Genomic DNA, 26,971 nt, shown 5'->3' on the forward strand with positions numbered 1-26,971 from the left:
TGCCCACTATAGGTAAAGACAGGTCTGGCATTGATTCTCTGTTTTATGTTGATGACTTGATCATGTTCGCAGCAGCCTATCACATGAAGTCATTGAAGACCATCAAGGGAATCCTTCAAGACTTGGAAAACTGCTCAGGTCTCAAAGTAAACAAAGACAAAAGCACTATCATCGGGATCAACACCAGCCCGATAGAGCTGAGCAAAGCTGCTCAAATTATGGAGTGGCAAGATGGGCAACTCCCCCTCAAATATCTCGGAGTACCTCTTCAAAACAAACGGTTGGTAGAAAATCAATGCTCTGGATTGTTGCTTAAAATTGATTAGAAATTGGTCAGCTGGAAGAACAAATTGTTGTCCTATGCAGGCAGAATTTGCTTAATCAAGTATGTCTTGTCCACTATCCCCTCTTACACAGGCATGGTATATAAATTGCCTCTTAAATTTATGCAAAAAGTTGAAAGTCTGTGTGCTAACTTCCTTTGGGGCAACAATAATAACATAAACAAAGCACATTTGATTAAATGAGATCAACTTTGCTTACCGAAGAGCGAAGGAGGAATTGGCATGAGAAGGATCAAGGAGACTAATACAGCAAATCTTGCTTATCTAGCTTGCAGAGCACTAAGTGCCAACAACATTTGGGCAATTTATGTAAGATAGAAATACCTCAAGGATCATGGTTTGTGGCATGCTATGTCTTTCAGTAAAAGTTCTATAATTTGAAAAGATATAGTCAAATCTTGGAAGCAAATCAAAGATAAAGTCCGTTGGCAAATTAAAGATGGCAAAAGAGCCAAATTTTGGAATGACAGTTGGGCAGGAAGGCCTCTAGCAGCGTTGATTGATGTTAATGACCCAATTCTTGAGGTTATCAACCCTAGAATCACTGTTAGAGAGGTTATGTATGGCCCTAATCAGGCGCTACGTGATACAGTGAACAAATGGACCTGATATGGTGGCATTCACCATGGTGGATAATCAAGCTGATACTCTCGTCTGGGCTAATCAACACTCACCCAATCAATCGAAAACAGATTTGGGAGGCCACCAGGGTGCATAAGGAAACCGAAAAGTGGCATCAGTATATTTGGTTTAAACGTGGATCACCAAGAGCAACTTGGACGGTCTACATTGGATGTCAAGGTAGAACCATGACTGAAAACAGACTCAAAAAATTAGGAATGCAGTTGGCCTCAAGGTGTGTTCTTTGCCAAGCCCATGAGGAGGATGAAAGCCACTTGTTTGTTGACTGCCCGAAGTCAAAAATATTATGGCAATTCATTGCAGCTAAATTCAATCAAAAGATTTCTCGTCAACAGACCATTAAACAATGTCTCATTTGGTGGTTTAGAAGGAAATTTAGAAGGAAACTCTGGGCGGGCATATGGAAAACAACTTTCCACATGGCCATATGGTTCTTATGGCAGTTGAGGAACAAGGTTAAACATGAACAGGAACAAATAGTTGGTGACTACTGCTCTAGATTCTGGGAATATTGCAGAGAACAATACAAAAAAGTTAATCAAAATAGAATGGACAATCGAAGAGTGGAAATCTGGCTACGCCAAGGCATCATGTCAGCAGATTGGAGCTTTCAAGAAGGAGTTGGTTACAACATTCACATCGCATCTTGGCATGGTGAAGGTTTGAACCGTACTGCAGGACTGATTAGATGTTACAATGGAGAATACATGTTTGGAGTCTGTTCTTGGTCGAAAGAAAGAAGAGCATTCTCTAAGAACTGGGTTTTGAATAAATGTCTATAGAAGATTAATACTTTTGAGCATATCATTGTTGTACAAGCCAACAATGAGGCTTGGAAAGATAAGTTAGACAAAGTCATCAAAGGGACCTCAGATAAGGCAAGACATCTTTTGCACGTGCAGAGGCTTATCAGCAAATTGCAGTTGGCATACCATCAGCCTTCAGTGGAAGTCTATAGTATGTTGTTTTTGTGTTCCGGTGATAGGGGATGTAGAGAATGTATTACGGGACAAGTTGGCTTGGGATCCCAGTCAACTTTCCTTTTGGTAATGCTTTCATCCTGATATTTTTTTGTTGTATATATCCCATTTTTTACTAATAAAATGGATGAGGGCCTATCCCTCAGCAGGTTTTCACCAGAAGGACTCCATTGGGCTGTCGAGCACATCGTGAAGTGTGCATTTTGGGGCTATACCTTTTTTGTTTCTTGGATATAAGAATCGAACCTAAGACTGTAAGACATGCTATATGACGCCAATGCAGGGTAGCAGCAATTGACAAATACGCAAATGAGAACTTTGCCAGTGGAAAGTTTCTCACATGATCGGCATTTGGATATAGGTACTTAGCTCGTATTTGCCATCTCCATGGTACCGACAAGGTAAGCAGGCTCCAACTAGTTCACCCCAAGCAGCAGATGCACTGAGCCATAATCGTACTCTTTCGTTCTCAAGGTTTTGAGTCCAATTCCACCGGCGAGGTGGACCGCGCGAGCGTTTGTTAGCATTCCTCTTTGCTTTTATCAAGATGGAATAACTCTGTTCGTTTAGTTGTGGGATAATTAATTAATTTATTATTATTGTTGTCATTATTATCATCATGTTTTGTTATTATTATTTTGAGATTTGTTTTCATAGGAGGTGGATACTTATTACAAAAGGTATATGAGAATGCATCCCTACTTATTTCGGCCTTGTTTTGGTAGCCATATTAGTAAGTTGGAGCTCGTTTTTCTATACAAAACCTGACCTGGACCTCGTCACCACATTTCAGCTGTACTAAATCTAACCATCTGCAACCCTAATTCCTACTATGAAGTTGTCCTCTGTTACCAACTAATTCCGTTTGTAGAGTCCGTAGCTCCTTTCTCACAAATCATTTCGCTTCCAACAGCAGGCCTTCCAAAAACCATGGTGCAGACCAAGTTTTTGGTTAATCAGAAAAGAACGATATTGCCGACTTAAACGCCATTCAACAAATGTGAAGATTACGAAATCAGGATGATTTGGACTAACTGATGTTCCATGTCCAATTTGAACGTGCTCATTGCCAATAACAGGTGCATCCTCCTGTGGGTCATGGATCCAATACTAGGTGCATCTCATGGCACAAATTGATAGGGATCTGCCTACTACCACCTTTCCTATCAGGAGAAAAAAAAACGCAACAGAATGCTATGACTGACATTTTCCAATAGCTTAACGGTCGAACCGCGGAAGAGTGCAAGTGCTTCTTTTGTTTAATTATATCAAAATTTAGGTAAACTATGAAAATGGTTAACTTACCTGGCTTAATGAATTGGATACATGCAGAACGGTTACGGATTTCCCTGGCCATGCCCAATCCAGTCCCACTATGAACAAAACTCAGTCGATCCACATTGAACCCTTAGCCACAACCATGAGCCTAAGTAGGTTACCATCTGATACTTCACATGCTGTACCATAATCCAGTCATGGTTCTGTGACCATCACTAGCTGCTGATTAATACACTAGTTAAGTTTTTCCTAGTCTAAACCTGAATTGGATCGCAAGGAGTCTGAAGTTACGCCAGGTTGCTAAATGGAGGATACAGGTGTCCTTTCAGATGTTTCAATCACTCCATGGATGCCACAAATGGACCCCATAAGGTGACTCATCTAGGGTTTACTTAATAAGGTGGCCCATAAATTAGGTGACTTGCAGTCTTATAAAGATTCCCTCGGTGCTTATTAGCATTCAATGAAGATACAAACATAAAAAGTCAAGCTCTAGTCACTCCGTATCCAACATCTCAAAATGAACATGACAGCACTTACGGGCTGAGTGTTTCAGTACACAGCCATTTGCAGATGAAAGATTTGCACGTTGGATTTTGTAAAGCGATTCTGAGAGCGGGTCCAACCTAATTCTTGCAGTAAGATCAAAAAAAAAAAGTTGAACCTTATGGTCAGGGTAGTGTGGCCATGCATAGGTCGGATTCTGTAAGGTGACCGTGGTCTCACCTAAAGGTGATACAAGAAGATGAACGGGCACGTGCACACACATACACATGCACAAAATCACAAAGCAGCAGGCATCGGAGCTCAGCAACTCTTTCACATTTTTGTAAAGGCGGGGAAGATGCCAGAGTTCCATAAATTGCAATCCTAGGTGAGACGTAAAGATGAATGATAAATGCAATTAAAGCACTTGCGCTCAGAAGTCAGGCCATCATTACATATCAGAAAGCTACATTATGAAGCTTTCCTTGCTTCAGTGCCATTGCCACCATGGTAAAACACGTTGATCAAGATTTCAAAAGTTTTTGGTATATGTTTCACATTTGCAATCGACATTCTATCCCTTGAACTAGGATAATTGGGGATCGTTTATTTCTGTAGAAAAATGTGCAAGCAGAGACAAGCACCCACTTACCAGCTTTATATAGTCAAGCGAGGAAGAAAGAAAAAAAGAAGTGATGTAACCATGAAATATCACCCAAACTGATCGGTTAAACTTAAAAATAGAATTTCTTCCCCTAACCTCAGATGGATATACAGAGGGATGAGAAGACAGCCAAAAAGGAAAAGAATACAGAAAAGCGCAAGGTAGAGATTACTTGACTCCCAAGCATATCGTTGATCAAGGGGAGAAAGCCCCTTCCAAAACTCAACAGACTGAGCCCAGGGAAAGAATATATATATTATATATACTAGACATACAACCATTCCCCCCCGTCCCCCCCCCCCCTCCCCAACCAAAAAAAAAGGTATGTACAAATGGCATAATAAAAAGCCATGAAAACTGAAATATGCCCATGCTTCAAAAACTGACCTCGTCAATGATATACATGAGGTATCAGTAAGAGCAGCAGATGTGACGTTGCATCACTTATGGAAGCCATCTCGATCTTGCTCTTTCATCATATTTGGATAACCATGTTTCTATCTGATGAGAGGACTTAAGCCATCACCTTCCCAACCAAGACGAAGCATCTGATCTACAACTTTTAAGCTCAACTGCCAAACCAGCAAAGAAAAAATGAACTGAAAGTTACATGATCTAACTAAAGGGTAGAGCAAAACGAAGTTGCCACTTTTGTGAAACAAATACATGCTTATGCTGTCCATATGGGCAATTCTGAATTGAAATAATTTGTATACCAAAAGCAGTCTCCTAGATCGATCATGTGAAGCACTATATAAGGCATTCAGCCGCAGTGGCTTGTATCTGATAAATATATGCAGTGCCCAGACCTACCTACTTTCTATGAATTATCTTAATGCCATCAGGTTCCAGATGCAGTTTCCTACATAATAGTATAAAGCGTCCCAGTCAAATGTTCACTTTCCACAGGATTTCGTCAATTAACAAAAAATGATAATTACAATAATTCATTTCTTCCCATTTAAGTAAGAAAACTAAATAAACATGCACTTCCTGCTCTTACACGATCTCCCTATTTTTAAATGATAATGTTGCCTTTTCCCTAGTCCGCCAGAAAGAATAATCAAAAACATAGTGCCGGGAGGCACTAGCGAGAGCAAGACTTACTGAAGGGTCAGTGAAAACCATCAACTGCTTGTCTGCTGTTGAGACAACGAGATTTGTATTGTCTTTGTTCAATGCCATAGCAGTAATATCTTGCCCTTCTTTTAATTCCATGGTGTGAAACACCTGCAGAGAGGAACCAGCAGCACTTTAACATACAGAAAGTATAGTGCTTAAATTGATGTATAAAAAGAATGCAACGAACCTTAAGGGAATGGAGATCCATGAAGCATATGGACGGTACAGGAACTCTGAACCTAGGTGCTTCTTCGTCATCCACTTGCAGATAGAAAGAATCTCTTTCGTTCTTATGGACTTCCAAGTTCATGTCATCTGAAACATCATTCTGACTTTCTGGATCCACAGCACCTGAGCTCACCCCAATCAGTGCACTTTCTCCATCAACTGAAACTTCTATGCAGCTTATGTCACCCACAAATGGTGATAGGACTGCAGTAGCAATAGGGATTCCATTAACTGTGTAGGTACAGAGTTTCTGGTCAGACTTGTTCCAGGTGATTATAACACCTTGTGATGAAAGGCAGACAGCATGTGCTACAGAAACCTCCAGCTTCCGCAGTAATCTTCCTCTCCTAATAGAATGCAGAAGGACTCCTGGAGCTTGGGAGCAAGAAACAGCAATGCCAATATCAGAATTGACACAACAGCATATCACCTCACTGATATGCCCTCGCAGAACATATATAGGGCCTTCAATGAATCGCTTCCTGCTGCTTTCAATGGCCACGCTTGCACCACTCAAAGGACTGGTTGGTGTTGTAGGAGCTGTTGAGGGCTCAGAAATATTGCTTGAACGTGATAATGTAGCCTTGTGTAACCACCAAAGGATTAATGTCGCATCGCGAGATCCAGTAACAAGATTATTGCCATTAGGGGAAACTGCAAGGCATGTAACTGGGGCACAGTGACCTGCTGCACTCTCAATCGTTTTGGCTCCATCAGCCGATATCAACTTCACTGTATTATCTGCATGTCCACCTGGCAATGACGAAGGGATTAAACATAGCCATCAAACATAGATTCTAGTAGGGTCCAAAAAAAAAGGGCCAGAATTGTAACCAGTTTAAAAAATATTTATGTGGCATTACTTTTCTCAGTAATTGTAAGGTAGGATAGTAATATGCCACACCAAAAATGAAAACAGCAGCTCCAATAAGCATGATCATTGTTGCCAACAAGAACAACTTTCTGATTTGACCTGCATTTCAGAGCTTTATGTAAAATAGGGCCACGAGGATTTAGTAATAACACCTCTTAGGCTTGATCATCAACTAATCATAAATTTGAAGTGTCCCCCACTTCCCCTCAAGAAAAGACAGAATAAAGCATCACAACACCCAAAACCATACATGAGATAGTTTTCCCAGTTGAGAAAAAAAAATCATGATGCTGTTGCACTTCAAATCTAAATGGAAAAGAATTTGACATAGCATGAGACTCGACAACATTAGAATAAAATTGATACAAACTAACCAGGACAAGAATCAGATCCTGCATAAGGTTACCTGTGACAACATAATTATCAGAAGTAATAGCAACCACTGCAGCACTTCTAATTCCAGAAATAGGGAAAGCTAATGCCCGTGGGAATTGCCAGTCATCGGAACCAGATCCAGGCTGCCCCTTGAACATGCGCATGAATGCTCCACCACCTGAGCTACCTATACCCTTCCCATGTTGAAAAAGAAACGGCATGCCCTGGCCATCAGGTGTATTTGGTTGCCACTTGTGCAAAGCAACATGTAAGGCGGGAGCATTTGAGTCAGTAATTAAGATAGAATCAGGAGAAGCAGAAATAGCAGCAGCAGGCACATTGCAACGCTCAGGATTTGGAATCACATACTGCCTGAGCTCCGTGGGATTCCGGAAGATTGTCTACAGAACAAAACAGCAGATGAAAATGATGTGAGAAATTTTAAGAGCCTTGAAAATATAAAATACTCAAATTCAAGTACCCAATAGAGCAAAATGGATAACAAATAAAAAAATAAGCACATAGATAAAAGAGAGAGAGAGAGAGAGAGAGAAGCAGCCAAAAGTGAGGCATAATCCTCATTTTTGTCTTGAGTGCTATTATGGGATGAAGCTCAGCAATTAATGTAAAGATGCTTACAGAAAGTTGTCATCTCTCATTAAGCAGCATGTTATTAGAACCGGTTTATTGCACTCTAGTAAGCGACTGGTCATTTTCCCATTTCAGTTCTAATGTTTCGGAAGTGTTAATACATGAAAATACAGCTGTAGGTATGGGGAGACAATTTAACTTGTTGAAGACTTCTGCTAAGAAGGTGGCACATAATACAGGGAAAAAAATGGAACATCCACAGGATGGCAAAAATGGCAACCCAAATGATTAATTCTAGAAACACATAGCAGATAATTTTGATAGAAGCCAAGGAGCTATTAGATTGAAGATTGATTATGCAAATTTTAAATCATCTCAAAGGCATTTAGTTGGAACTTGGGGAACCTTCTATTGCTTATGATGATCCAAGTCATAAATAGTTGTCCATGATTCAAGAGAACAACAGTTATATTTCAGAGACAAGAATGGTGAGCATTTCCAATAGATCATAACGATTCCTAGAGATAACAGCCCCTTAAAATCTTGCAACAAATGACAATGGATAAATTGATCAAAAGATTATAAGCATCAAAACTAACCAAACATCCAGGATTAACTATGCAACATTATCAAATATAGGCCAAAAACCAATAAGAGGAGCGTATAAAATGCACAATACATGTTAAATGCAGAAAATAACACATGCAAAGCATAAACAGTCACATGGGTATGGCTATGGATACAGAGATATGGCAGGATACATATATGTACATATGCAAAATAACACAAAAAATCAAAATAAAAGCAACATTTAAATAAACAAGTGATATAAATAAAAACATTACATGTTGATGAACAATAACTCTAAAAATAAATGAAAATTGAGTTGAAAAATTAAATAAAGTAAAACTTAGCAGTTTGGATCAATTTCAATCTAAAAAGTACCCATGTGTGTCCAAGTACCCACTTTGGGTGTGGCTATGGCGACACGGGTATGTGGACCTTATTAAAGTACCCACGTGACTTAGAGCATAAACAAATACGTACATTCGCTTGAGGCCTGTTCGTTAGCATATACAAGGTGCATAACTATCTAGCACAAAGTACCATACTTCGTAAGTCTGAGGATTATTTTCTGAAATGGACTGAGCCACATAAAACAAACATGTTCTGTTCTAAGCTGGGCCACAAGGATATGCTGATGGATTGACTGACAAGTCTTGTTCTGTTCCTATATTGGAAAACCTTTTGATGGACAAATCTGAAGAGATAACTTTTACATTTTCATCAAGACACCTTTCTTCTGATTTTCAGGATTAAAAAAGTTTTTCTAATGATTAAATGTAATACTTCAATTGATCACAAATCAAACCTGCAGATGTAAAGCCTCTGCCAGAGGCCTCTTTCTCACGTGTGGAATGGCTAAAAGTTGAGAAGGTGTCTGCCCAAAGTATGCGATCTGGTCTTGTGTTGCCTGTCGGAGTACCTGTGAATTCAAGGACCATGAGAAAACAATGAATCATTTCCACACAAGGTCCTAAACAAGAATGAAAAACAGCACCAATACACTAAGGCTTACAGGATCAGTAATCTTATCAATATCAACAGCTCCTTCATAGGTGATGTAGAAGAAAACATTATTAGCTGCAATAGCTTCTTTTCCTCTTTGCTTGTACCTAGAAAAACCAGCCACCAAAAAAAAAAAGCACAGAATAGTTAGGTATGTAGATGTCATCTAAAACCACCACCACAACATAAAAGGAAGAAAATGCATGGGACCATCATTAGTTTAGAATTTTAAACAGTAATTTGGTGGTACAGAAAGGATTTAACCTACCCAAATATGAGATCAATCCATTCATGCAGGTGGTTGGACACATGCTCACTCTCTAAAGCCTTCCGATGTTTATGTATAAAATCAACTGGAGTCTTGGCCCAAGGTGGAAGTTGCACAGTATCTGCAAACGGATATTTGAAGTACTTTTCAACCATGCTTTATGGTAATTATTCTCATGTACAACAGGAATGCCACGTTCTACACTCATTAATAGATGATGCACAACATACCAAGCTTCCCTCCAAGTTGAGTTGTCCCAAAATCAACCTGATTCTCATTAGTTAGAGCTTCAGGGAGGTAAAATAGCTCAGGAACCTGAGGTCAGGAAGATTAAAATCCTTAAAAGAAAACTTTTTACACAAAGGTAGCAAACCAAATTAAACATGTGTATGCAGCTCTGTATGATATAAGGAAGATATGCACATAATGAAACAACCAGAATAGCAACATGAATGAGAAAAATAAAAAGAAAAAAATTTTAATAAATCAAGTACATTACTTCCTCATCAGAAGAAGCAGATTGATATATAGCATAGTCGGAAAATATCTGCAAACATTTTGAAAATATTGAGGAAACATTGCCAATTTGAGGCTTTCTTGAAAATAACCAAAAATTACCATGACAAATTCACAATATCACAAAAAGGTACACATTAAAATATTATCACAATATTCATTTGAAGTCTTCTGAAAAATACTTTTTATACAATTGAGCATAAATTTTAATCCCTTTTGTCTGATTTTTGTTTAGAAGGGTTTTTACTTTCTAGGCATTCTTTTGTAGAATTTGCAACAAGACACCAATTACATGATGAACATATTATTCCATAGTTATACCTTTCCTGAAAAATTTTATATATTTGAAATTTTTAATATTTTCCAAAATTTCCAGAGGAAAACCAATAAAAAGAACCATAAAAAAAGCTTCCCATGAACTTGCCAAAAACAAAGATCTAAAGTTAGGATCTGCTATAATTTTAAACATTCTACCTTTATTGCCTCGAATGAGAAGACTGATACAAATAGGTATAACATTTGAGTACTTGATGAAGAGGAAAGTCATCTTTTAATATTAAAAAACTAGTGTTAGCGACTAATTGAAAACAGTGTCGTGACAACAAGCAGGTAAAGAAGGACACACCAACTCTTTCACATCACTCATGTCCTCTTGAACGCCATTCCAAGTAGCAGCTATGTCTGAGAACATCCGATCAGCATGGTCAAATTTCCCACCTTGCAGTTGAATTGAAAGAGTTGTAAAAGGCTCAACACGAACAAGATAGTATAAGACCTGAAGACAGAAAATTGAGAAACATAAGCATGTACTATTACTGAAAATTCAAAATATGATAGAAGCAAACGTTTAGAATAATAATACTCACTCCACAGATCATCTGTCAGGTTTACATGTAGATGTAACTTTTTGGTCCCCCTCTCCCTCCCCAGAGATTCCATGTCATGTTTACATGTAAACGTACTTTTTGGGATAAAAGTTAGGTAATTAATTCCAGTCAAGGTTGGCCAGTATTGATTGAAAATTTGAAACCTCATGTTTACATGTAAATGTACTCTTTGGCATAAAAATTTTAGGTGCTAAGTTCAGACCAAGCTTGGCCAATATTGATTGAAACCTCAAGCTTACATGCAAGTGTTCTGTTTGGAATAAAATTTAAGAGCATAATTCCGATCAAGGTTGGCCACTATTGATTGAAACTGTGTAAAATCCAAAATCCATCTAGTAATGACATACATACATGTGAATTTACTTTTTGGTATTTTACTAAAGCATGTGAAAGTTTTAGATAGAGCGGTCACTAGCACACTAAGAAGATTAGGCGTTTCCTTCCAGCAAATAGCACTATTTTAAGTAGTTGAAAGATACTTTAGCTAACTAATATAAATATATATTTTTCCCTAGACTTAGGGTGCATACTGATGCTACAGGAAGATACTTCTAAATCTTTTTGTAATTTTTCACTATCAAGCAATTTGAGGACTATGGCATGAAATGCAGCTTAATCAACCAACTAAACACCCCTAGAACTCTTCTCTAGCAGTGTCAATGGATTCAGCCAATGCTAAGCATGATAGAATCACAATCCACACTTGAAACGACATCAAATATAGATGCATTTGAGTACACATACACAATATCTAATGCGCACACACACAAGTACATGCATATGCAGCAACTTTGGATTCCCATCATACAACTTCAAAAAGCAAGCAAATGCAAGAATAGCTAAATCAGGTTTATAACTTAGCCGTACTTGCCTGTAAAGTAGAAATAGGACCATCATATTTGTGTTCATGCTTGAACTCATAATGACTGAGAAAAAAAGAGATCAAATAAGACTTACGGTTCCAGCACTAGAATAATGTGAGCCATAGTGGAATTTTGGGATAATTGGATCATCAAAGCTGGAGTATCTTTCTAGAAATTTTTCCAAGCGTTCAGCATTCAGAGCACCAATGGGCTGCCAGAACATATGTCTAAATTTAAGAACAAATACATAAAGCTCCAACTGAAGAAACAACAAGCTTCATAAGAAGCAATGAAAGGATATACCAATGCACAGTTACCTTTGAAAGATCCCTGTATGAAGATGGATCATCCAAATCTAAATTCTTTGAACTGTAGTCCGCAAGAATCCAAGGGAAAACAGGATACTGTTACAAGAGGCAACTTGTAAGACAAATTCTCAAAGAACAAACAACAACCAGGCTTGCATAGTTATTTGACAAAAACCTGAGTGATGTCATTATAACTCCGCCCAGCAAGAGTATTTAGTTGCATTAGATACTCAAAATTGCTAATCTGCATCAAACATTATTTCATAAGAAGGCAATAATCTGGGTTCACTGTTACAGAAAGAATCACATCAATGTTTCAATCAGAATTTTACCTCCCACCTAGACCAACGTTCCATAAGCTGAGTTCTCTTGAGCAGCTGTTCTGGTCTCTATGAATAAAAATAGAAAAGAGTAGGTTCAGAAGCATAGAGTACTGATAAGATGGTCCATAAAAAGAAAGGCAACTTGAACTAACCTGTGTTGCCAAATATATGTTATTTAGATGAGGTGGCCGGGCTTGAACAATTGCTCTATATGCATTTCTGCGTCCTTCAGCAGTCTGCAATAAAAAATCAAATAATCTATTAAGCATCAAAGTAGGACATGATACTGCTATGCAAAGCTTAATAAACGAAAAGAGCAGAGAGGGGTCATACCCCAAAATCAAAAAAGAAATTTGACTGGTCGGTCATAAACAACTCCAGCGCACTCCTCCGCAAAAGGTATCTGCATCACAAAGCAACCATTGATTGAGACAGATTACACAAATGTTTTTCCTTTTTTCTCTAATTTATTTTTTTTCCTTATTTTTGCGTTCTGTGTAGAGGTGTTTTGGTCATTAACTAATTCAGCCCCTTGAAATAGCAACTGAATATGCCCAGTAACTTCAAGGGAGTCTCTGCCATTCCTTTGTCTACACAATGGGGGCATACCTCCTTATGCTGTATGCTACTATGAATATTTAAGTTTGATAAAACTGTTTGTCTATGTGTGTTCTACATGGTTTAAGCCTATGTGATTATTCTTTCAGATTTTGAATATTTTGAATAGTTTAAAAGCTCTTGCGAAATTGCGTTACTCGTCAAGTGATTTATTCCATTCTCCCCTAAGCACATCTGTTTTACAAGTATATTAAATTATAACTAGAAGGGTCTACTGTATAGAAAAACTAGCATCACTATTTTCAAAACATTCAGGAGCTTTCCAGGATCCAAATAGTGATTTTCATCCATAATTTGCCTTATCGGTTGAGTTAGTTCAAACGGAGCCAAATTGAAATGAAAAGAAAGTATCCTTTATGTGATCTAAATTAAAAGTACAACAAGAGTAAGATTTGAATAGATTGATGATCCTCTGTCAGAGAAAAAAATAGATCATGTATTCTCTTCCTATAAAGACAATAAAATGCTGGTGCAACCAAATTGACATTGAAAAATTAAGCATACAACCAGAAAGAAATGAATGCATTTAACCTTCTACTAAAAACTTGATGAAGAGAGGACATAGGCCAAGTCCAATCCTTTTCCTGACTGTTGTTCTCTGCCTTGGCACTTACTCCATTGTTTGAAGAGACTTCATCAACTAATTTATCAACTATGAAGTTTATCCTCTTTGTAGTTACCTGGACAAAATTATTCAAAAATGCATTACCAGCAATATTTTTCCCTAAATTTGTGTGACAGGAAAACAACATACAGAGAATGATATTCAGATGCCATACTAATATATGACTGTCAATATGCTTGTATGACCAAGGGAAAATACTCCACCAAAATTTTTATACAGATGAATTAAAGCAGCTGCTCACCTGAAAGGTTCCTCGTATGACTCGTAGAGGACGCACCATTGATGAAGAAAATTCGACAACGATTCTTTCATCTGATTCACTCAGCATGTGCCCAGCAGTGGAAGAAGTGCTTTGTCTTTGATGTGCTTCAGAGACTTCAGCAACACCATGGTCCACAGGATTCTGAATAGGTGCCTCAGCAACTATAGTAGGCTGATCGTGATGACCCTTCACTTCTTCCCCTCCACTCTTCCTATCTTCGATGTCATCAGCTTCGTCCCGATCATCATCTTCATTGCCACCTTCAAGTAACAAAGCCTCAGGCACAAGAATCGAAGCACTAGAAGGAAGAACACCAGACAGTGAGGCTTCTGCATCATTTCTATGATCGATAGGCTGCTCCTGATCAGGTCTCATTGAAATATGTTCAAAATTTGCAGCTGCACCAATGTGCTTAGATCCACGATAATTTCTTCTTAAGCATCTTCTCATTCGAGAAGAACTTTCCATAAAATCCAACTTCCAAAACACCTTAAGAAGCAAAAACATTCACAAGTGAATTAGTTTTCATCACTTGATGCTCATTATAGAGTGATGCAAGGAATTGTCATGTCAATGCATCTGTTTGTTTCTGATTGCATGTGTGTGTGCACGTCTGTATAAATTTTCAAAACAATGAAGCAGATCAAGAATTCAATAATCAAATTACCTTGTCATTGCCGCATAGGCTGGCTCTTAGAGGCCCAAACAGTGCATTGATCTCGATAAGGCAATGAATAAGCCTGCGCCATGCACGAGTGCCAACAGAAGCATGATGCTGGTCTATACTAACAACTTGTGAACGCCTATCAACCTGTCAAATACATAGTATTATTGCTTTCTAACATCGAGTAAGAGAAAAAGAGAGAGGGAGAGAGAGAAGCACCTCAACCCGCTGCACGTTTCTTGCCAAAGCAAAAGCTGCAACAAGGACTGCTACATATTTATAGGAAAGAGCTGAATGATCCTTCCCAGAAATCCCCTTTGTATCAGCAGATTGTAGACATTCCGTCCAAGCGGTACCCATAGCATCAGAAATGTTCCACCTTTTCACCCTATCCATATCCCCTATACTTCTCCTTTGTGCTGATGTGGCCATCGCAACAGCACTAAGACCTCTTCCAGAACCAATCTTCGCATTCCTCTCAAGATCACGAGCTGCAGCCAGTGCAGCAGCTTTTGCTGCAGCTCGATCTTTCGGAATTGCAGGAGACTTTGCAGCCCCCTCCAAAGGCTTTTGAAAGCTTGCAAATGTCTGAAGCCGCACAGTTTTGCGCTCAAGCAAAGAGGAGTCACGTCTAAGGTGGGTGTTCCTAACAGGTGGGGCTGTTTCCGTACCAGCAGCACCAGCTGCTATCATTGCCAAGGCCATTGCAGCAGGTGGTGACGCAAAAGCAGCAGCCCATCCTGGTGAAATCATTGCAAGGGAAGCCTGCAGCAAATTAGAAGGTATCTATCAAGAAAGCAACATGACAACATAGACATTGATTGGGACTATATTAAATGGACTATTAAAATTATTCTTAACTAGGTGATCAAATTACGTTCAACTGCAAAAGATACGCAGAAATGCATATATCAAAAGTTACATCAAGTGGTTTAAAAGTATCCATTAAAAAAGAGGAAATTAAAAAGTAGGGACCAATAACAAGCACAATAGAACCTAAGTGGCTAAGTCACCTCAACAGGCAAAGCATCTGCTGCCAGTGCACGATCATCAACAATTAGGGGATTCACCCCATCTGACGATGTTAGCTCGTGGATTCCAGCCAAAAGAGGCCTCCAACGTCTTAAGATTGCAACAAAAGGTGGTAATATTAACTCCAAATACTGTTTACGAAGAGGTCTTTTATCCCTGCCAACTGCATGGTATACCTACATGACAATAAAATGGATGAAAAACATTATTCTTCCAAAAGGTAAGCACATTTATCATTTCTGAGCATGCACAGAGAGTTAGCCTCTAATCTCTTGGCAAATGACAAAGGTACAAAAATTTCAAATTCTATTTGCTGATATTTCTGACCAGCAAGAGCTTACTGTGCTCTACTCAAAGTAAACCAATTATATGACAAGCTAGCAACCCACAGAGTGCAATAAGAGCCTGAAACACCAGAAACATAAACAATCCAGATACCGCTATTTAAGCATCAGAAGAAAGGATAAACAGTATCAATGAAGATAGAAAGGAAGATCTAGTAAATTGCCATGGCAGGCCATGCAACTGTCCAAGCTGGAAAGGGAAATAAAAAGATTAGTTCAAGCTCAAGCCCATGATCAACTGAACCCGATGGTCTGGGAAGGAACGAAGAAACTGAAAAGCTGGTCACTCAATGAAGAAGGCAATTTCTGCTCCTCCCCCTTCCTCTTCTACCACAAGAAGTCATCGTCACCTTCCAGTTCTGCCTATTCTTATTTTCTTTCTCTTTTTGTATTTCCTTCTTACTTGTTGGATGCAGTCCTTTTTCAACTTTGTAGTTTAATTACTGCAGTATTCCTTCTGCGTTTTTCCTTTTCTGACCAGATCATTGAGCAAAGTGGCATGACTAAATAAAAGTATTAGTATTTCTTCTTCACATGGGCTCACAGGATTGTCCTGTTTTTTTTTTCTTTTTTTTTTGGGTAAGCAATCATTGTTTTTGTTTTTCCCCATACTCTTCTTCGACACAATTATTATTATTATTATTATTATTATTATTACTACTACTACTACTATTGTTGTTCTTGTTGTTGTTATTGTTGGTAAGCTATTAATTGTTCAATCTTTCAAGCCTCTATTGCCTTCTCTTTTTATCCTTTTTTCTTTCTTTGGTAGGTGACTTCGTCATGAACCCAAAAGTGATCAATAATCAGTAGAGCCATTTATTATGCAGCAGCCTGCATGACCCATATAGGAAACAAAATTTTACATCCAAACTAGAATTAAGAATGAACTGTGCACACTTGGAAGGTGATTCACCAATTATGAATCCTTAGTTTTGTGCTTTATCAGCATCCCTTATCAGCAGAATAACAAAAGATTCATAGAAAGAAAATCAACTCCAAATGAAATGAATAAAACCAGTCATAAATTTCCCTTCTGGAATACCCATCTTCCCCAAGTATGGAGAATTACGAAGTAAAAGAAGAAAGAGAGAAACAAAAAAGGTAGTGCAACTGCAAGGATCCTACAATAAACTGCTTTGGTTCGCTTTCTAGTTTGAGAACACCAAAGTACTTCACATGATCGCTTCACCAATTGAACATAAAATTTGCTTATTGAGTAGCTTAGCCCATCTGATCACTAAGGATTGATCATACTTCAATGATCATTTTTATTGTGTTTTACTTTCTTTATCATCTTTTTATTTTTCTAAAGTGTAAGCTTTTACATTTTTTTCTCATTTTATCCTGAACTTTAAAATTTTTCAAATAAAGCACATTTTTTTAGTCAATCAATTCTGGTTTCAATTCAATTTAGTGAATCTTGATAACCTTGGTGTATGCAGTTAATCAAGCATCTCAGTTTGTACATGAACCAAGGTTAGAAGAATGTTAAGACACTTAAAGGGCACTTCAGGCAATCGCCTCATTTAGGAGAGAACAAACTGGAACTAGACATGTTGATATTGTTGGCATATTCAGATGTGGGTTGGGCTGGAGATTTAGATGAAAGGAAATTAATATCTGGATATTTTTTCTTTGTTAGAAAGAACCTTGTCTAGTGGAGCAGCAAGGAAGAGTGTATTGCTAGATCAGGTGCAAAAGCAGAATTTAGAGTTACAGTGTTACCTACATCTAAAAAACTTGGATTTGGACATCTTTTGGTTGCACTTGGAGAAATTTTGCTGAAGCCAGTTAACCGAAGTGCCATTAAGATTTTATTACATGGTAGAATAAAACAATTAAAACAGATTAGCATTTTATCAGACAAACTATTGAAGACCAAGAATAAGAAGCAAGATATGTTGGTACAGAGAATGAAATTGATAACATATTTGTGAAAGGGCTGACAAAGGAAGTTTGGGTTCCTTGAGGACAAGTCCAGGATGGTTCAAAGACAAGGCTCAATTGAGGGAGACTATCACCACATATTTATCATATTATTTGCTTTGATAATATGGATTCATTATCCAGGCCTTTTAAAGGCATTCTAGTCTCTAGTGCCCTAATATATCTTATAAGTAAGAGGGATCTGTCCCACCATCGAGAATGATGCTGCTGCACCACATCCTGATCTGAGAAAGCAGAGACTGGATTCCCTATTCTGTATAGAGATCTTGCTTAAGTCTTTCTACCTCTGCCTTTATCACAAATCTCTTGAAAGCAACATGGAAATTACGGAACTGAAGCTTCAGATGCAAAGGAGAAAAATACCTTGACATTTTTATTTCTGTTTTCAACAGCATAAGCTAGAAACTTGAAGAATTGATAAACCAAGCATTGGCAAATAAAGCTATAAAAAAGGGGACACAATAAGTAAAACATTTGTCAAAAGTAAAAAATTGAATATCGTTTTACATGGATTAGAACAGCATTTAGAAAGTTCACGAGCATGATGATCTGGATACTTTGGCTAATGCACATTTTTTTCTTATGAAGAACATGCTGAACAGGAAATAGGGATTGAGGCAGTATGAGCCATTAGAAGAGTTTAAACGTTCAGACACCATGTGTGCTTACAGAAGTAGAAACAAGACTAACTTTTCCTTCATAAAAGGAAAAAAGAAGGATTTTTTTTCCTTCTCTAATGCTAATAAATGAATTTCTCATGCTTATTAGATGTATGTATATTATAGGACCTTAATTACAAATTTCAAAGAGAGAAATGTGTTTATACTTGGGGGTTGGAAACCAGAACAGTTAGAAAACTAAACTAACCTCTGAGTAGAGAATGCAGGACGCAACCAATACCCTCTGCCGCTTTGACTCTGAGATTGGCATGTTTAGGACAGGTGATAAAACGCTGTGGAACACCAAGAAATTTATCATTTATGAGTTGCTTGTAAGAAATTTCATTGAAATATCTATAAAAAAAGCATTTTGTCTAACAAGCACAACAAAGAAGTAATAGGATAGTATTCTCACAAGCGGAACCTCTAAATAAGTCAACAAATCCAGCAAGTAAATGAACACGAGAACAAAACAAGCAAGTTGTGCACTGTACTAACTTCTACCTTTCATGCTTATATTCCATGGAAGACATTACAAATTCATCTAGCGAACTGTCAAACGACCTTGAAATCAGAGTTTCCAAAGACCAACTCGATAAAATGCTTGCAATGTAGAGGCCCAAAATGAAGGATTCTAATACAAAGAATCAAGGCAAGCTAAACAAGGACCCACTCAAAACATATAAATTGATTATGTTCCCCAAGTATGCTTACAAAAACATGAAACATATGAGAAATTCATCCCTCAAAACATACAACAAAGCAGCCGTGAATTAGCTGTTGAACTGCTTTCAATGTCTCTAAAGTCTAAACGGAGCCGCTGGAGCTGGTCAGAGCTCTGGTGAAAATCCAATTTTGACAAAACCAATGGAAGTACAGAAATGAAGAATAACAAATTACAAAATATGAAGATACATTAACCAAAACTACATACAAAATACACTTACACACACATACATATATGATGCACACACACAATTATACATGAACCAAGAAACATGTAACACCTAGCATGTGTGTGTGTAAATGTAAGCCCATATTTGTAACAGCCATGAATGAGGTTACTAACAAAGCCCCCTGGAGAACTAAAAAAACTAATTGATGCTGTGCACATACTCATGAAGCAGGTTACTAATGAAGCCCTGAAAAACTGAAAAAAAAAAAGTGATGATCTGCATACCATAGCTCGAAAAATTGAAAATGAAGGCTAAAGAATGAAGATAATTATGAAAAAGAAGATGCTGCACAGGTATACATATGTATACCTGTGAGTGAGAATTTATGGACTGATTAAGTTCTGAATTCTGAAACCATAAACAGTTATGGAGCATAAGGAAAATTGAAAAAAGAGGGACTTCCACATATCACTTCAGCCTAAGGGCTCACATCTTGGGAAAATACATATTCAAAAGAAATACTAGAACCAAGTTAACCAAATAAATAAGGAAAGTGATCCAAGTGCAAGAAAAAATGAAAATATAAGATTCTTTAAGTATAGTTTCTTGCCTCCAGAGCAAAGCAGATCTTGGTTTTCGTGATGGAAGACGGCTAATGTTCTCTGATGGTGTACCATGACCACCTTGCCAATACGAACTCTCTGATATTTCATCTTTGTTGATGGTGGTCCTTACTAAAATGCCTTCTTCCCCATTGTCTTCTTCTCTCATGGAAACAAGAACCATCCGAAGCATGCACAGAAATGGCTGGTCGCTATCCAATAACTGGTACAATGCAGTCATGCCTCCCATCCCAGTACCAGAACCACCTCCTATACCTAGCCCACCACCAAGGCCAGACTCATCTAACAGTAAGGCTTGAAGCATAGTGATTGACTTTTTTACTAAAGGAAGTTCAATCCAATTTCCATTAGAGTCCTTTTCTAAAGCAGACATCCAGGAGTCCCAACCGCTGGCCCCTCCACCAAAGGTAGAGTTTTTGGACGAGAAACCTACACCATACCACAGACGGCTCCTATACTTCCAACCCTCAGCTAAATCTAAAGCACAGCTGCCATAAGAAACAAAAGCACATCGAACAGATTCATAAGGTTCAGCAGCAGCTGCTGCAGTAAGCCGCTCCATTACTGCTGCAGAGATTTGCCCATTGGCATCAGCCATTGAAGCTAGAACCTGAATCAAAGAAAAGTTCATAAGAGAACAATAAAAGGACAAAGTGGTTGTAAGCATCTCATACAAATAACTGTAGTCTGTAGGTGAATCAACAAACTCTGTGAACAGTTGTGTGCTCATGCACAGGGCAGTGTTCACACACGCAAACACACAGCACACGCACGTGAAAACAAGTATGACCATGCACACATAGATGTACAGAAGCTGAATGGTTTGCCTCCTATCTGGACTGCCCAATTCAAGAAGTCAAATTGTTCCATAAATGTGATCTGCATTGTTATATAAAGTACATGTTCGGTATATACATTATTATATGTGTTCTACGAATTTCCAATAACATAAAAAAAAAAAAAAAACAGCACAATGCACAAAAAGTTCATGATCTAAAGTATTATAGTTTTATCTCAAGAGGCTCAAACCAAGGATTGAAAGAGTTTAGTGAATAAACCATTCTTAACATCAAGTGAGAAATATTCTCCACCCCAAGGAACACAAGGTCCAAAAGGTTCATACATATATACATGCACATGTATATATGTATAAACGCATTATTTTCGAAAAAAAACACGAAAAAAACGAGAGAAAATTAAATGCCGAATAAAACGGAAAAAAAAAAGCATTTTTTCCAAAAAAAAGGAAAAAAGGGAAAAAACGTGTTTTACCATTAATCTGATGGTTTTCCTTGGGACTCCCTCACCTCAAGAAACAAGAGGTCAATCTTGGGGCCTATAGTGATAGTGAATAAATATGAAATTCTTTTTTACCTATTTTTTCTTTACTTCACTTCATTTTCGTTTCTTGTAGTGCCCATCTAACACAAGGCCTTATCTTATTTATATTTAGTTTATTTATTGTATTTTGTTTGATTTGATTTCCCAATATTTCGTTTGTAGTGACAATGGTCTCTCGATTTCGCGTCATTTTTAAAAGACAATTGTTATTTCGGGCAGTGGCATTAACTGTAATTTTGGAAAATTTTAAATGGTAGTTTGGGTAAAAAATGAATAAAACGTAAAACTTAGAAGTTGAAGTTAAAAACATTTTGTCGACAAAGGGGGAAATTAGTCGACACGCTTTTAGGGTTTAGGGTTTTCAGATTTGGGGGAACTTTAAATCCAGGCGATTTTCAATTTCTGGCAAGGTTTCCGACCTCAAACTCACTGGCGGAGCAGACTAGCGTCTCTTTTTTTGCGTCGAGTTGCAGCAACATTAAACCTCCAACAGCTACATCCAACCAAGTTCGCGTGCTCAGGTAGGATTTCCATTAGCTTTTCAGTCCATTTGCATATGTGTGCGGGACGTTTTGAGGTAAGTAATACGTTTGTTGGCTACTTTTTGTTTACGTCCATTAGTTTCTAGTTTTTTGTTTTCAATCGATTAGTTTCAAGTTTTTGTTTTCAGTCAATTTGCATATGCCTGTTAGTTTTCTACTTTCTACCTCTTGTTTCAGGCAATTTGCATATGTGCATTAAAAAGTAGAAACTCTATTCGTATTAAACTTTGTGAGTTGGATTTTCTATGCCTTCGATTTTTTTTTTTTTGTGCATTAGAAACTTAGAAACTTAAAAGTAATGACGTAGCTTCTGATCTCTCTGCTAGCGATGATGACATTTGAGGAACCTCTAGAGACTAGACCGGGTACATTAACACCGGGTACATTAACAGGGAAAGCGACTCTTCACCGGAAATAGTCACTGCCGCAAAAGACATTCTGTTGAAAATGTTTAGTAATTGTCTGCTCATAGAAGTCGGATTCAATCTGGCTTGATGCCGTCTTTTTCAGTCAGTCTTAGGGCAAGGAGTTCTTCCATCCCTCCCTGACTGTTCTCTTTGTCTCTCTTGTTGGCTGGGTTTAGAGAAGTCAGGATCTGATTTCCACACACACACACACACATAAAGCAGGGAGAGAGACAGAGAGAGAGAGAGAGACAGAGAACTAAAAACCAACCTTTCCATTATTGTTAAAAAATAAACCTCCACTAAAATAGATCTTTCCACTTCACTAATCTATCTTCTTCCATGTTTACCTATGTGAAAACTACATGTATATTTAACTCTATACCATAACAGCTGAGGTGTATATGGAACACCTCATCATTAAAGAGAGAGAATGTGTGTGTTCGTGTGTGTGTCCAAACTTATGGAATATGTATACCAGAAAATATGAGAACCCTGAACATTCCAGCCACGAGTCATTTAATCAATCTAATCAACTATTTGCCACATAAAAAACAACTATTCAAGAAAGTGGATGGCAAACAAAATTGACTTTAAAAATTTGTGTTACATATGACAACTTATTGAGCTGACTAAGTTGACTGAATAGAAGGTTTTAATTAATCTGGCTCAACTTGCTTTGAAACATCACATGATAAAAATTGTCTCTCCATCACCTTAAGCCATAAAGTACAGAAGTGTCATATGACAACCCATGGCCATAAACCAGTGCTCAGTGTGGCAACTGTACATTTAACTCTTAAGGTTTATGAAGAAATATTAGATAAATTATATAATTTGGCCTCATTTCAACCACTAAAAGCATGCTATCTAGTAAAGCTGTCAAATAATCAAAGTAATTTAGAAAATAAATCCTAAAAAGTAAAAACCATAAAAGATAGAAACATGTTAGAAAAGATCAACAACAATAGAACCGGCCCCTTGAACTGGCGAAAAATGAAGCCATGCAGATCAACAGTGGCACCTGAACATCATTATGAACTAAATCAGGAAAATCGGAAACTCACATCAAGAGAAAGGCCACCAGCATCACTTGACAATGACTGACGTCGAGAGCTACCAGTTTCTGGAGATTCTACAGCTGATTTCACCAAAGAATTTGATCGACTACTACTGGACAAACCAATTGAGGCAGGCGAGGACAAACCATCCACAGATCGTGAAGAATTAAACAGCTGACTTTGTAATCGCAAGTGGTCCTCAACGAGCATTAGAATTACAATTGAATTTTCGGCCAAAGCTACAGAGAGCTGTGCAGCAGACTCTGCCTCAGCTTTTGCCACTTGTGGTGACAAACCCTCAGATGCAACACCAGCAGCTGCAGCGGCAATAACTTGAGTCTGCCAAAGAAGGTAGATAGAATTAAAGCAACAGAACTGAATGACACCATTTCCTAATAAAAAAGGAGCCAACTATTTCATCCATTTAAACTGCAGGTTCGAGATGATAATTTAAATTGCTAAGGATAGAGTTCATCCTCAAAGACCACATCCAGAGTAAAATATGTGATCCAGGCTAATTTGCAGAACAAGTATGTGATCTAGTCAGAACTCAGAAGTACCTTGTGAATAAGGAGAAAAATTCACATTCCCCAAAGAAGCATGGATTCATCAATAAGTCAAACACAACAAGCCTCAGCATTCAGAGACACTTTACTACTTCATGATACAGTACTGAATATACCTTAGGACAGATTCTCTTTTTTCAGTGCTGAAAGGAAAAGTTACTGTCAAAAACAAAAAGTAGTAATACTGGATAGAACAAAAAGCTACTTTTGTGGTAAAGAACAAAGCCTCAGTGCAATACAAAAATCCAGCTTCCTATCCTACACATTAGGTTCTCCAACAAAAAAAATCAACCTTCCCCTTAAAAACACTGATTAGTAATAAACCCTATTGTGCAATGGTAAAAATTGTGGCATCATAAATACAATAGTTTCACAAACTAACTGTGCCTTTTACAACATAATCAAGTGCTTTAATATTCTTTTCAACACATTATGAACAAAGAACTACCAGCAGATGCAAAAACATGAGTTTTACTGAAAAACTACATCTGAAAAAAGTACTGGATACCTGGACTTGAAGCTCTCTAGCAGCAAAGTCAAGTAAGCCACCCAGAAGTCTCCGCTTGAAGATAGGAAGAGATTCTTCGCGTCTTAAATGAAGAACATGGCAGAAGCTATTACTAATAGAGAATTGTAAAGAAAAAGAAAAAGAAAAACTAAGGCAATGACCACATGGGTGAAGAAAATTAATTTACATAACCTTGAATGAGGCTAATGAACATGCAAACATGTCAAACACCATATGGCAGAAGATGTTCAATATTTGCTCAAAAAAAATATATATCAATCATATTGATGGATTTAGCTCTTAGCTGCCATAGAAACAATTTCCACACACAAAATTACTTGACATAATGTTCTAGTTGTAAAAGTAAGAGATTTTTTGCATAGAATACCACCTGATACGCTGGTCACCAGTACTAGATCCTCCAACCATGGAGAGCCACTCCGCGCAATGTAATGTAGCTTCAATGTCCTGTAAGAAAAGGTCATTTCATTGAGAATGATAAGGACTAAAACTAGGTTGAACCAATCAGCAACAGCAGTCAGCCTTAATTTAGCACCCTTGAAATATCACTGATCATGTTGAAACACATAGATTACCAGAAACACGTTTAATATGAGTGGGTAACAGATGTGCTCAACTAGTTACATGAAAAATATCAAGGAAGGGGGTATCAAATCTCAACAACTAAAGCTTCCAACAAAAAACCAAAAATTAACATAAATATCTGACTGAATCCAATACATGTGTCAGCAAGAACTCCTAATAACCAACAAATACATCCTTACACACAGAGAAAAAATATTTAAGCACTGCCTGTTTATCTATGTGCAAAGTGAGCTTAATTTATCATCACTTTCCTTAGAAATCCCCCAACCCCTTTCCTCCCAGACACACATTCATACAGGTATATGTCCTGGCTTTGGATTGCTTCTGATTATGGATATTACTAAACATAATCTTGGTAGAGTAATGTTGCATCACATGCTTTAGTTGATGTCTTATAAACTGCTCGGAATGTTCCCTTTAGTCAAAGAGAGTCTAAAATCAATAAAAGAAATTAAGATTCAGAAGCAAATAGTACGTAAAGGAAATGTCTAACAGGAATCAACTTTGACTTGTATTCTAGTCTGCTTCCCTTTCTATATGTTCCCTCTTCTTTCCACCTCCCACTTCATTTACTTCCTTAGACTCTCTTTTTATGTCATTTATTCTGCTTTATCAGGCAAACAGTCGATGAAATACTTTTATTATGTGCCGTATTTTGACTAAACCAAATAAGATACAACATTTTTTGAGCTTGTCCTATCCCTATCTACATTTTTTCAAATCCTGACAAGTCTGTCATATTCATAGACAAACTATGAGCAGGAATGGAGTGCTCAAGTGTATTACTTTCAGGACCAAGACAAGTTCAACAAAGTTGCAGGCAGCAGGTTTAACAAAGCCAACGGGTATCTTACACTTCAAGAAAGCACAAAGGGCTTGTTGACTAGCTATAGATCCAAGGCAAGTAGATCTATAGCATACCGAACTTGGAGTATTTCTTCAAGCAGTTGAAGCAAGCAGATCCTATCAGTTCAGACCAAGTATCAGCCAGTATGTGAGAGAGGCAATATTGGCCCTTGCATCACTTTGGTGGCAACCAAAATAAAGCATGTATCCTACTATGCATTGATATTGACAACATGGAGTATTTCTCAATTGCTTTCATATTTTCACTTCATGATATACTTTCTAAGTTCTTTTTCAAGCCGTTTTTGGGTCCCAATTAGGTCAACCCTGCCTAGTTTCAACTAGGCTTATCGAATGTCCTAATGCCTATGAACCAACAAAGTTTTAGCTAAACACGTTGTTGAACATAAAAAAGCAACGTATGGCATAAATATCAGTTCCTTTCCAATATTTTATATTGTCTTTTCCACAGCGCATCAAGACATCCTGAAACAATATAAACTCCAGTACTTCTTGAAGTCTAGTACAACACAGGATGCTGAATATCGAGTATAAAACAGACAATACAACCAAAAAAAGAAACACTAAGACTAGCAAAAAATGAACAACCCAAAGAAGTATTGGGAAAAAAATGGGCTAGCTGGTTTTGAATCAAATAATAGTGGAACAATCCAGATGCTAAAACCTGGATCCTACCACAAGGCTTAATATGCCTTGTTCCTGGTTAATTCCACAATCTAAAGGCAAAATCAAGTAGTCCCCAAAGTCATTCTTGCACCTAGCTGCAAGCCTGCAACAGAGTATCCAAGTGTTGACAATTAAGTAAAAATGGATTTGGGTCTTCAAAGAAACAGAGGTTTACCTTCCAACCATCCTTTTGACGCATTGAGTGCTCCAGCATAATGATCAGGAAATTGTGCACAAGATCTTCAATGTCCGAAAGGCTAACACCATCAGAATCTTTGCTTGAACCAGCCTGTAAGAAATTTTATCTGTAAAGCTACCAAAGGTGTGCTGCTATCTGGAGGCACTTAACAGACTAGACTCTCCAGAAGATATTATGAGCATTGAGAATAAAATACTACCTTCACAAATAAAACTTCTTA

The 26,971-nt window shown here is 37.7% G+C and overlaps 1 protein-coding gene across 2 annotated transcripts in view; it reads right to left on the minus strand.

The window, feature by feature from the left end:
* Positions 1-4,428: 4,428 nt before the first annotated feature.
* LOC116262416 (BEACH domain-containing protein C2) overlaps positions 4,429-26,971 on the minus strand; it is a 38,475-nt gene continuing 15,932 nt past the window's right edge. The window contains exons 7-32 of one of the 2 annotated variants that reach the window (XM_031641761.2): positions 26,728-26,841; positions 24,805-24,881; positions 24,414-24,495; positions 23,346-23,678; positions 19,979-20,601; positions 18,681-18,765; positions 15,501-15,695; positions 14,707-15,252; positions 14,491-14,634; positions 13,803-14,312; positions 13,468-13,616; positions 12,652-12,721; positions 12,471-12,554; positions 12,328-12,384; positions 12,171-12,239; positions 12,005-12,091; positions 11,782-11,898; positions 10,563-10,712; positions 9,652-9,736; positions 9,422-9,542; positions 9,164-9,260; positions 8,957-9,070; positions 7,025-7,394; positions 5,704-6,497; positions 5,502-5,624; positions 4,429-4,966 (exon numbers count right to left, since the gene is read on the minus strand). In XM_031641761.2, coding sequence (XP_031497621.1) covers positions 4,892-4,966; positions 5,502-5,624; positions 5,704-6,497; positions 7,025-7,394; positions 8,957-9,070; positions 9,164-9,260; positions 9,422-9,542; positions 9,652-9,736; positions 10,563-10,712; positions 11,782-11,898; positions 12,005-12,091; positions 12,171-12,239; positions 12,328-12,384; positions 12,471-12,554; positions 12,652-12,721; positions 13,468-13,616; positions 13,803-14,312; positions 14,491-14,634; positions 14,707-15,252; positions 15,501-15,695; positions 18,681-18,765; positions 19,979-20,601; positions 23,346-23,678; positions 24,414-24,495; positions 24,805-24,881; positions 26,728-26,841 — 5,271 coding nt within the window. In that variant the 3' untranslated portion in view covers positions 4,429-4,891. Of the gene's footprint in view, positions 4,967-5,009; positions 5,257-5,501; positions 5,625-5,703; positions 6,498-7,024; positions 7,395-8,956; positions 9,071-9,163; positions 9,261-9,421; positions 9,543-9,651; positions 9,737-10,562; positions 10,713-11,781; positions 11,899-12,004; positions 12,092-12,170; positions 12,240-12,327; positions 12,385-12,470; positions 12,555-12,651; positions 12,722-13,467; positions 13,617-13,802; positions 14,313-14,490; positions 14,635-14,706; positions 15,253-15,500; positions 15,696-18,680; positions 18,766-19,978; positions 20,602-23,345; positions 23,679-24,413; positions 24,496-24,804; positions 24,882-26,727; positions 26,842-26,971 lie in introns of those variants that run through there. The other variant, XM_050080295.1, reaches the window with a different exon arrangement.

The sequence above is a fragment of the Nymphaea colorata genome, chromosome 10 (genome assembly GCF_008831285.2).
Source record: "Nymphaea colorata isolate Beijing-Zhang1983 chromosome 10, ASM883128v2, whole genome shotgun sequence".
Lineage (NCBI taxonomy): Eukaryota > Viridiplantae > Streptophyta > Magnoliopsida > Nymphaeales > Nymphaeaceae > Nymphaea > Nymphaea colorata.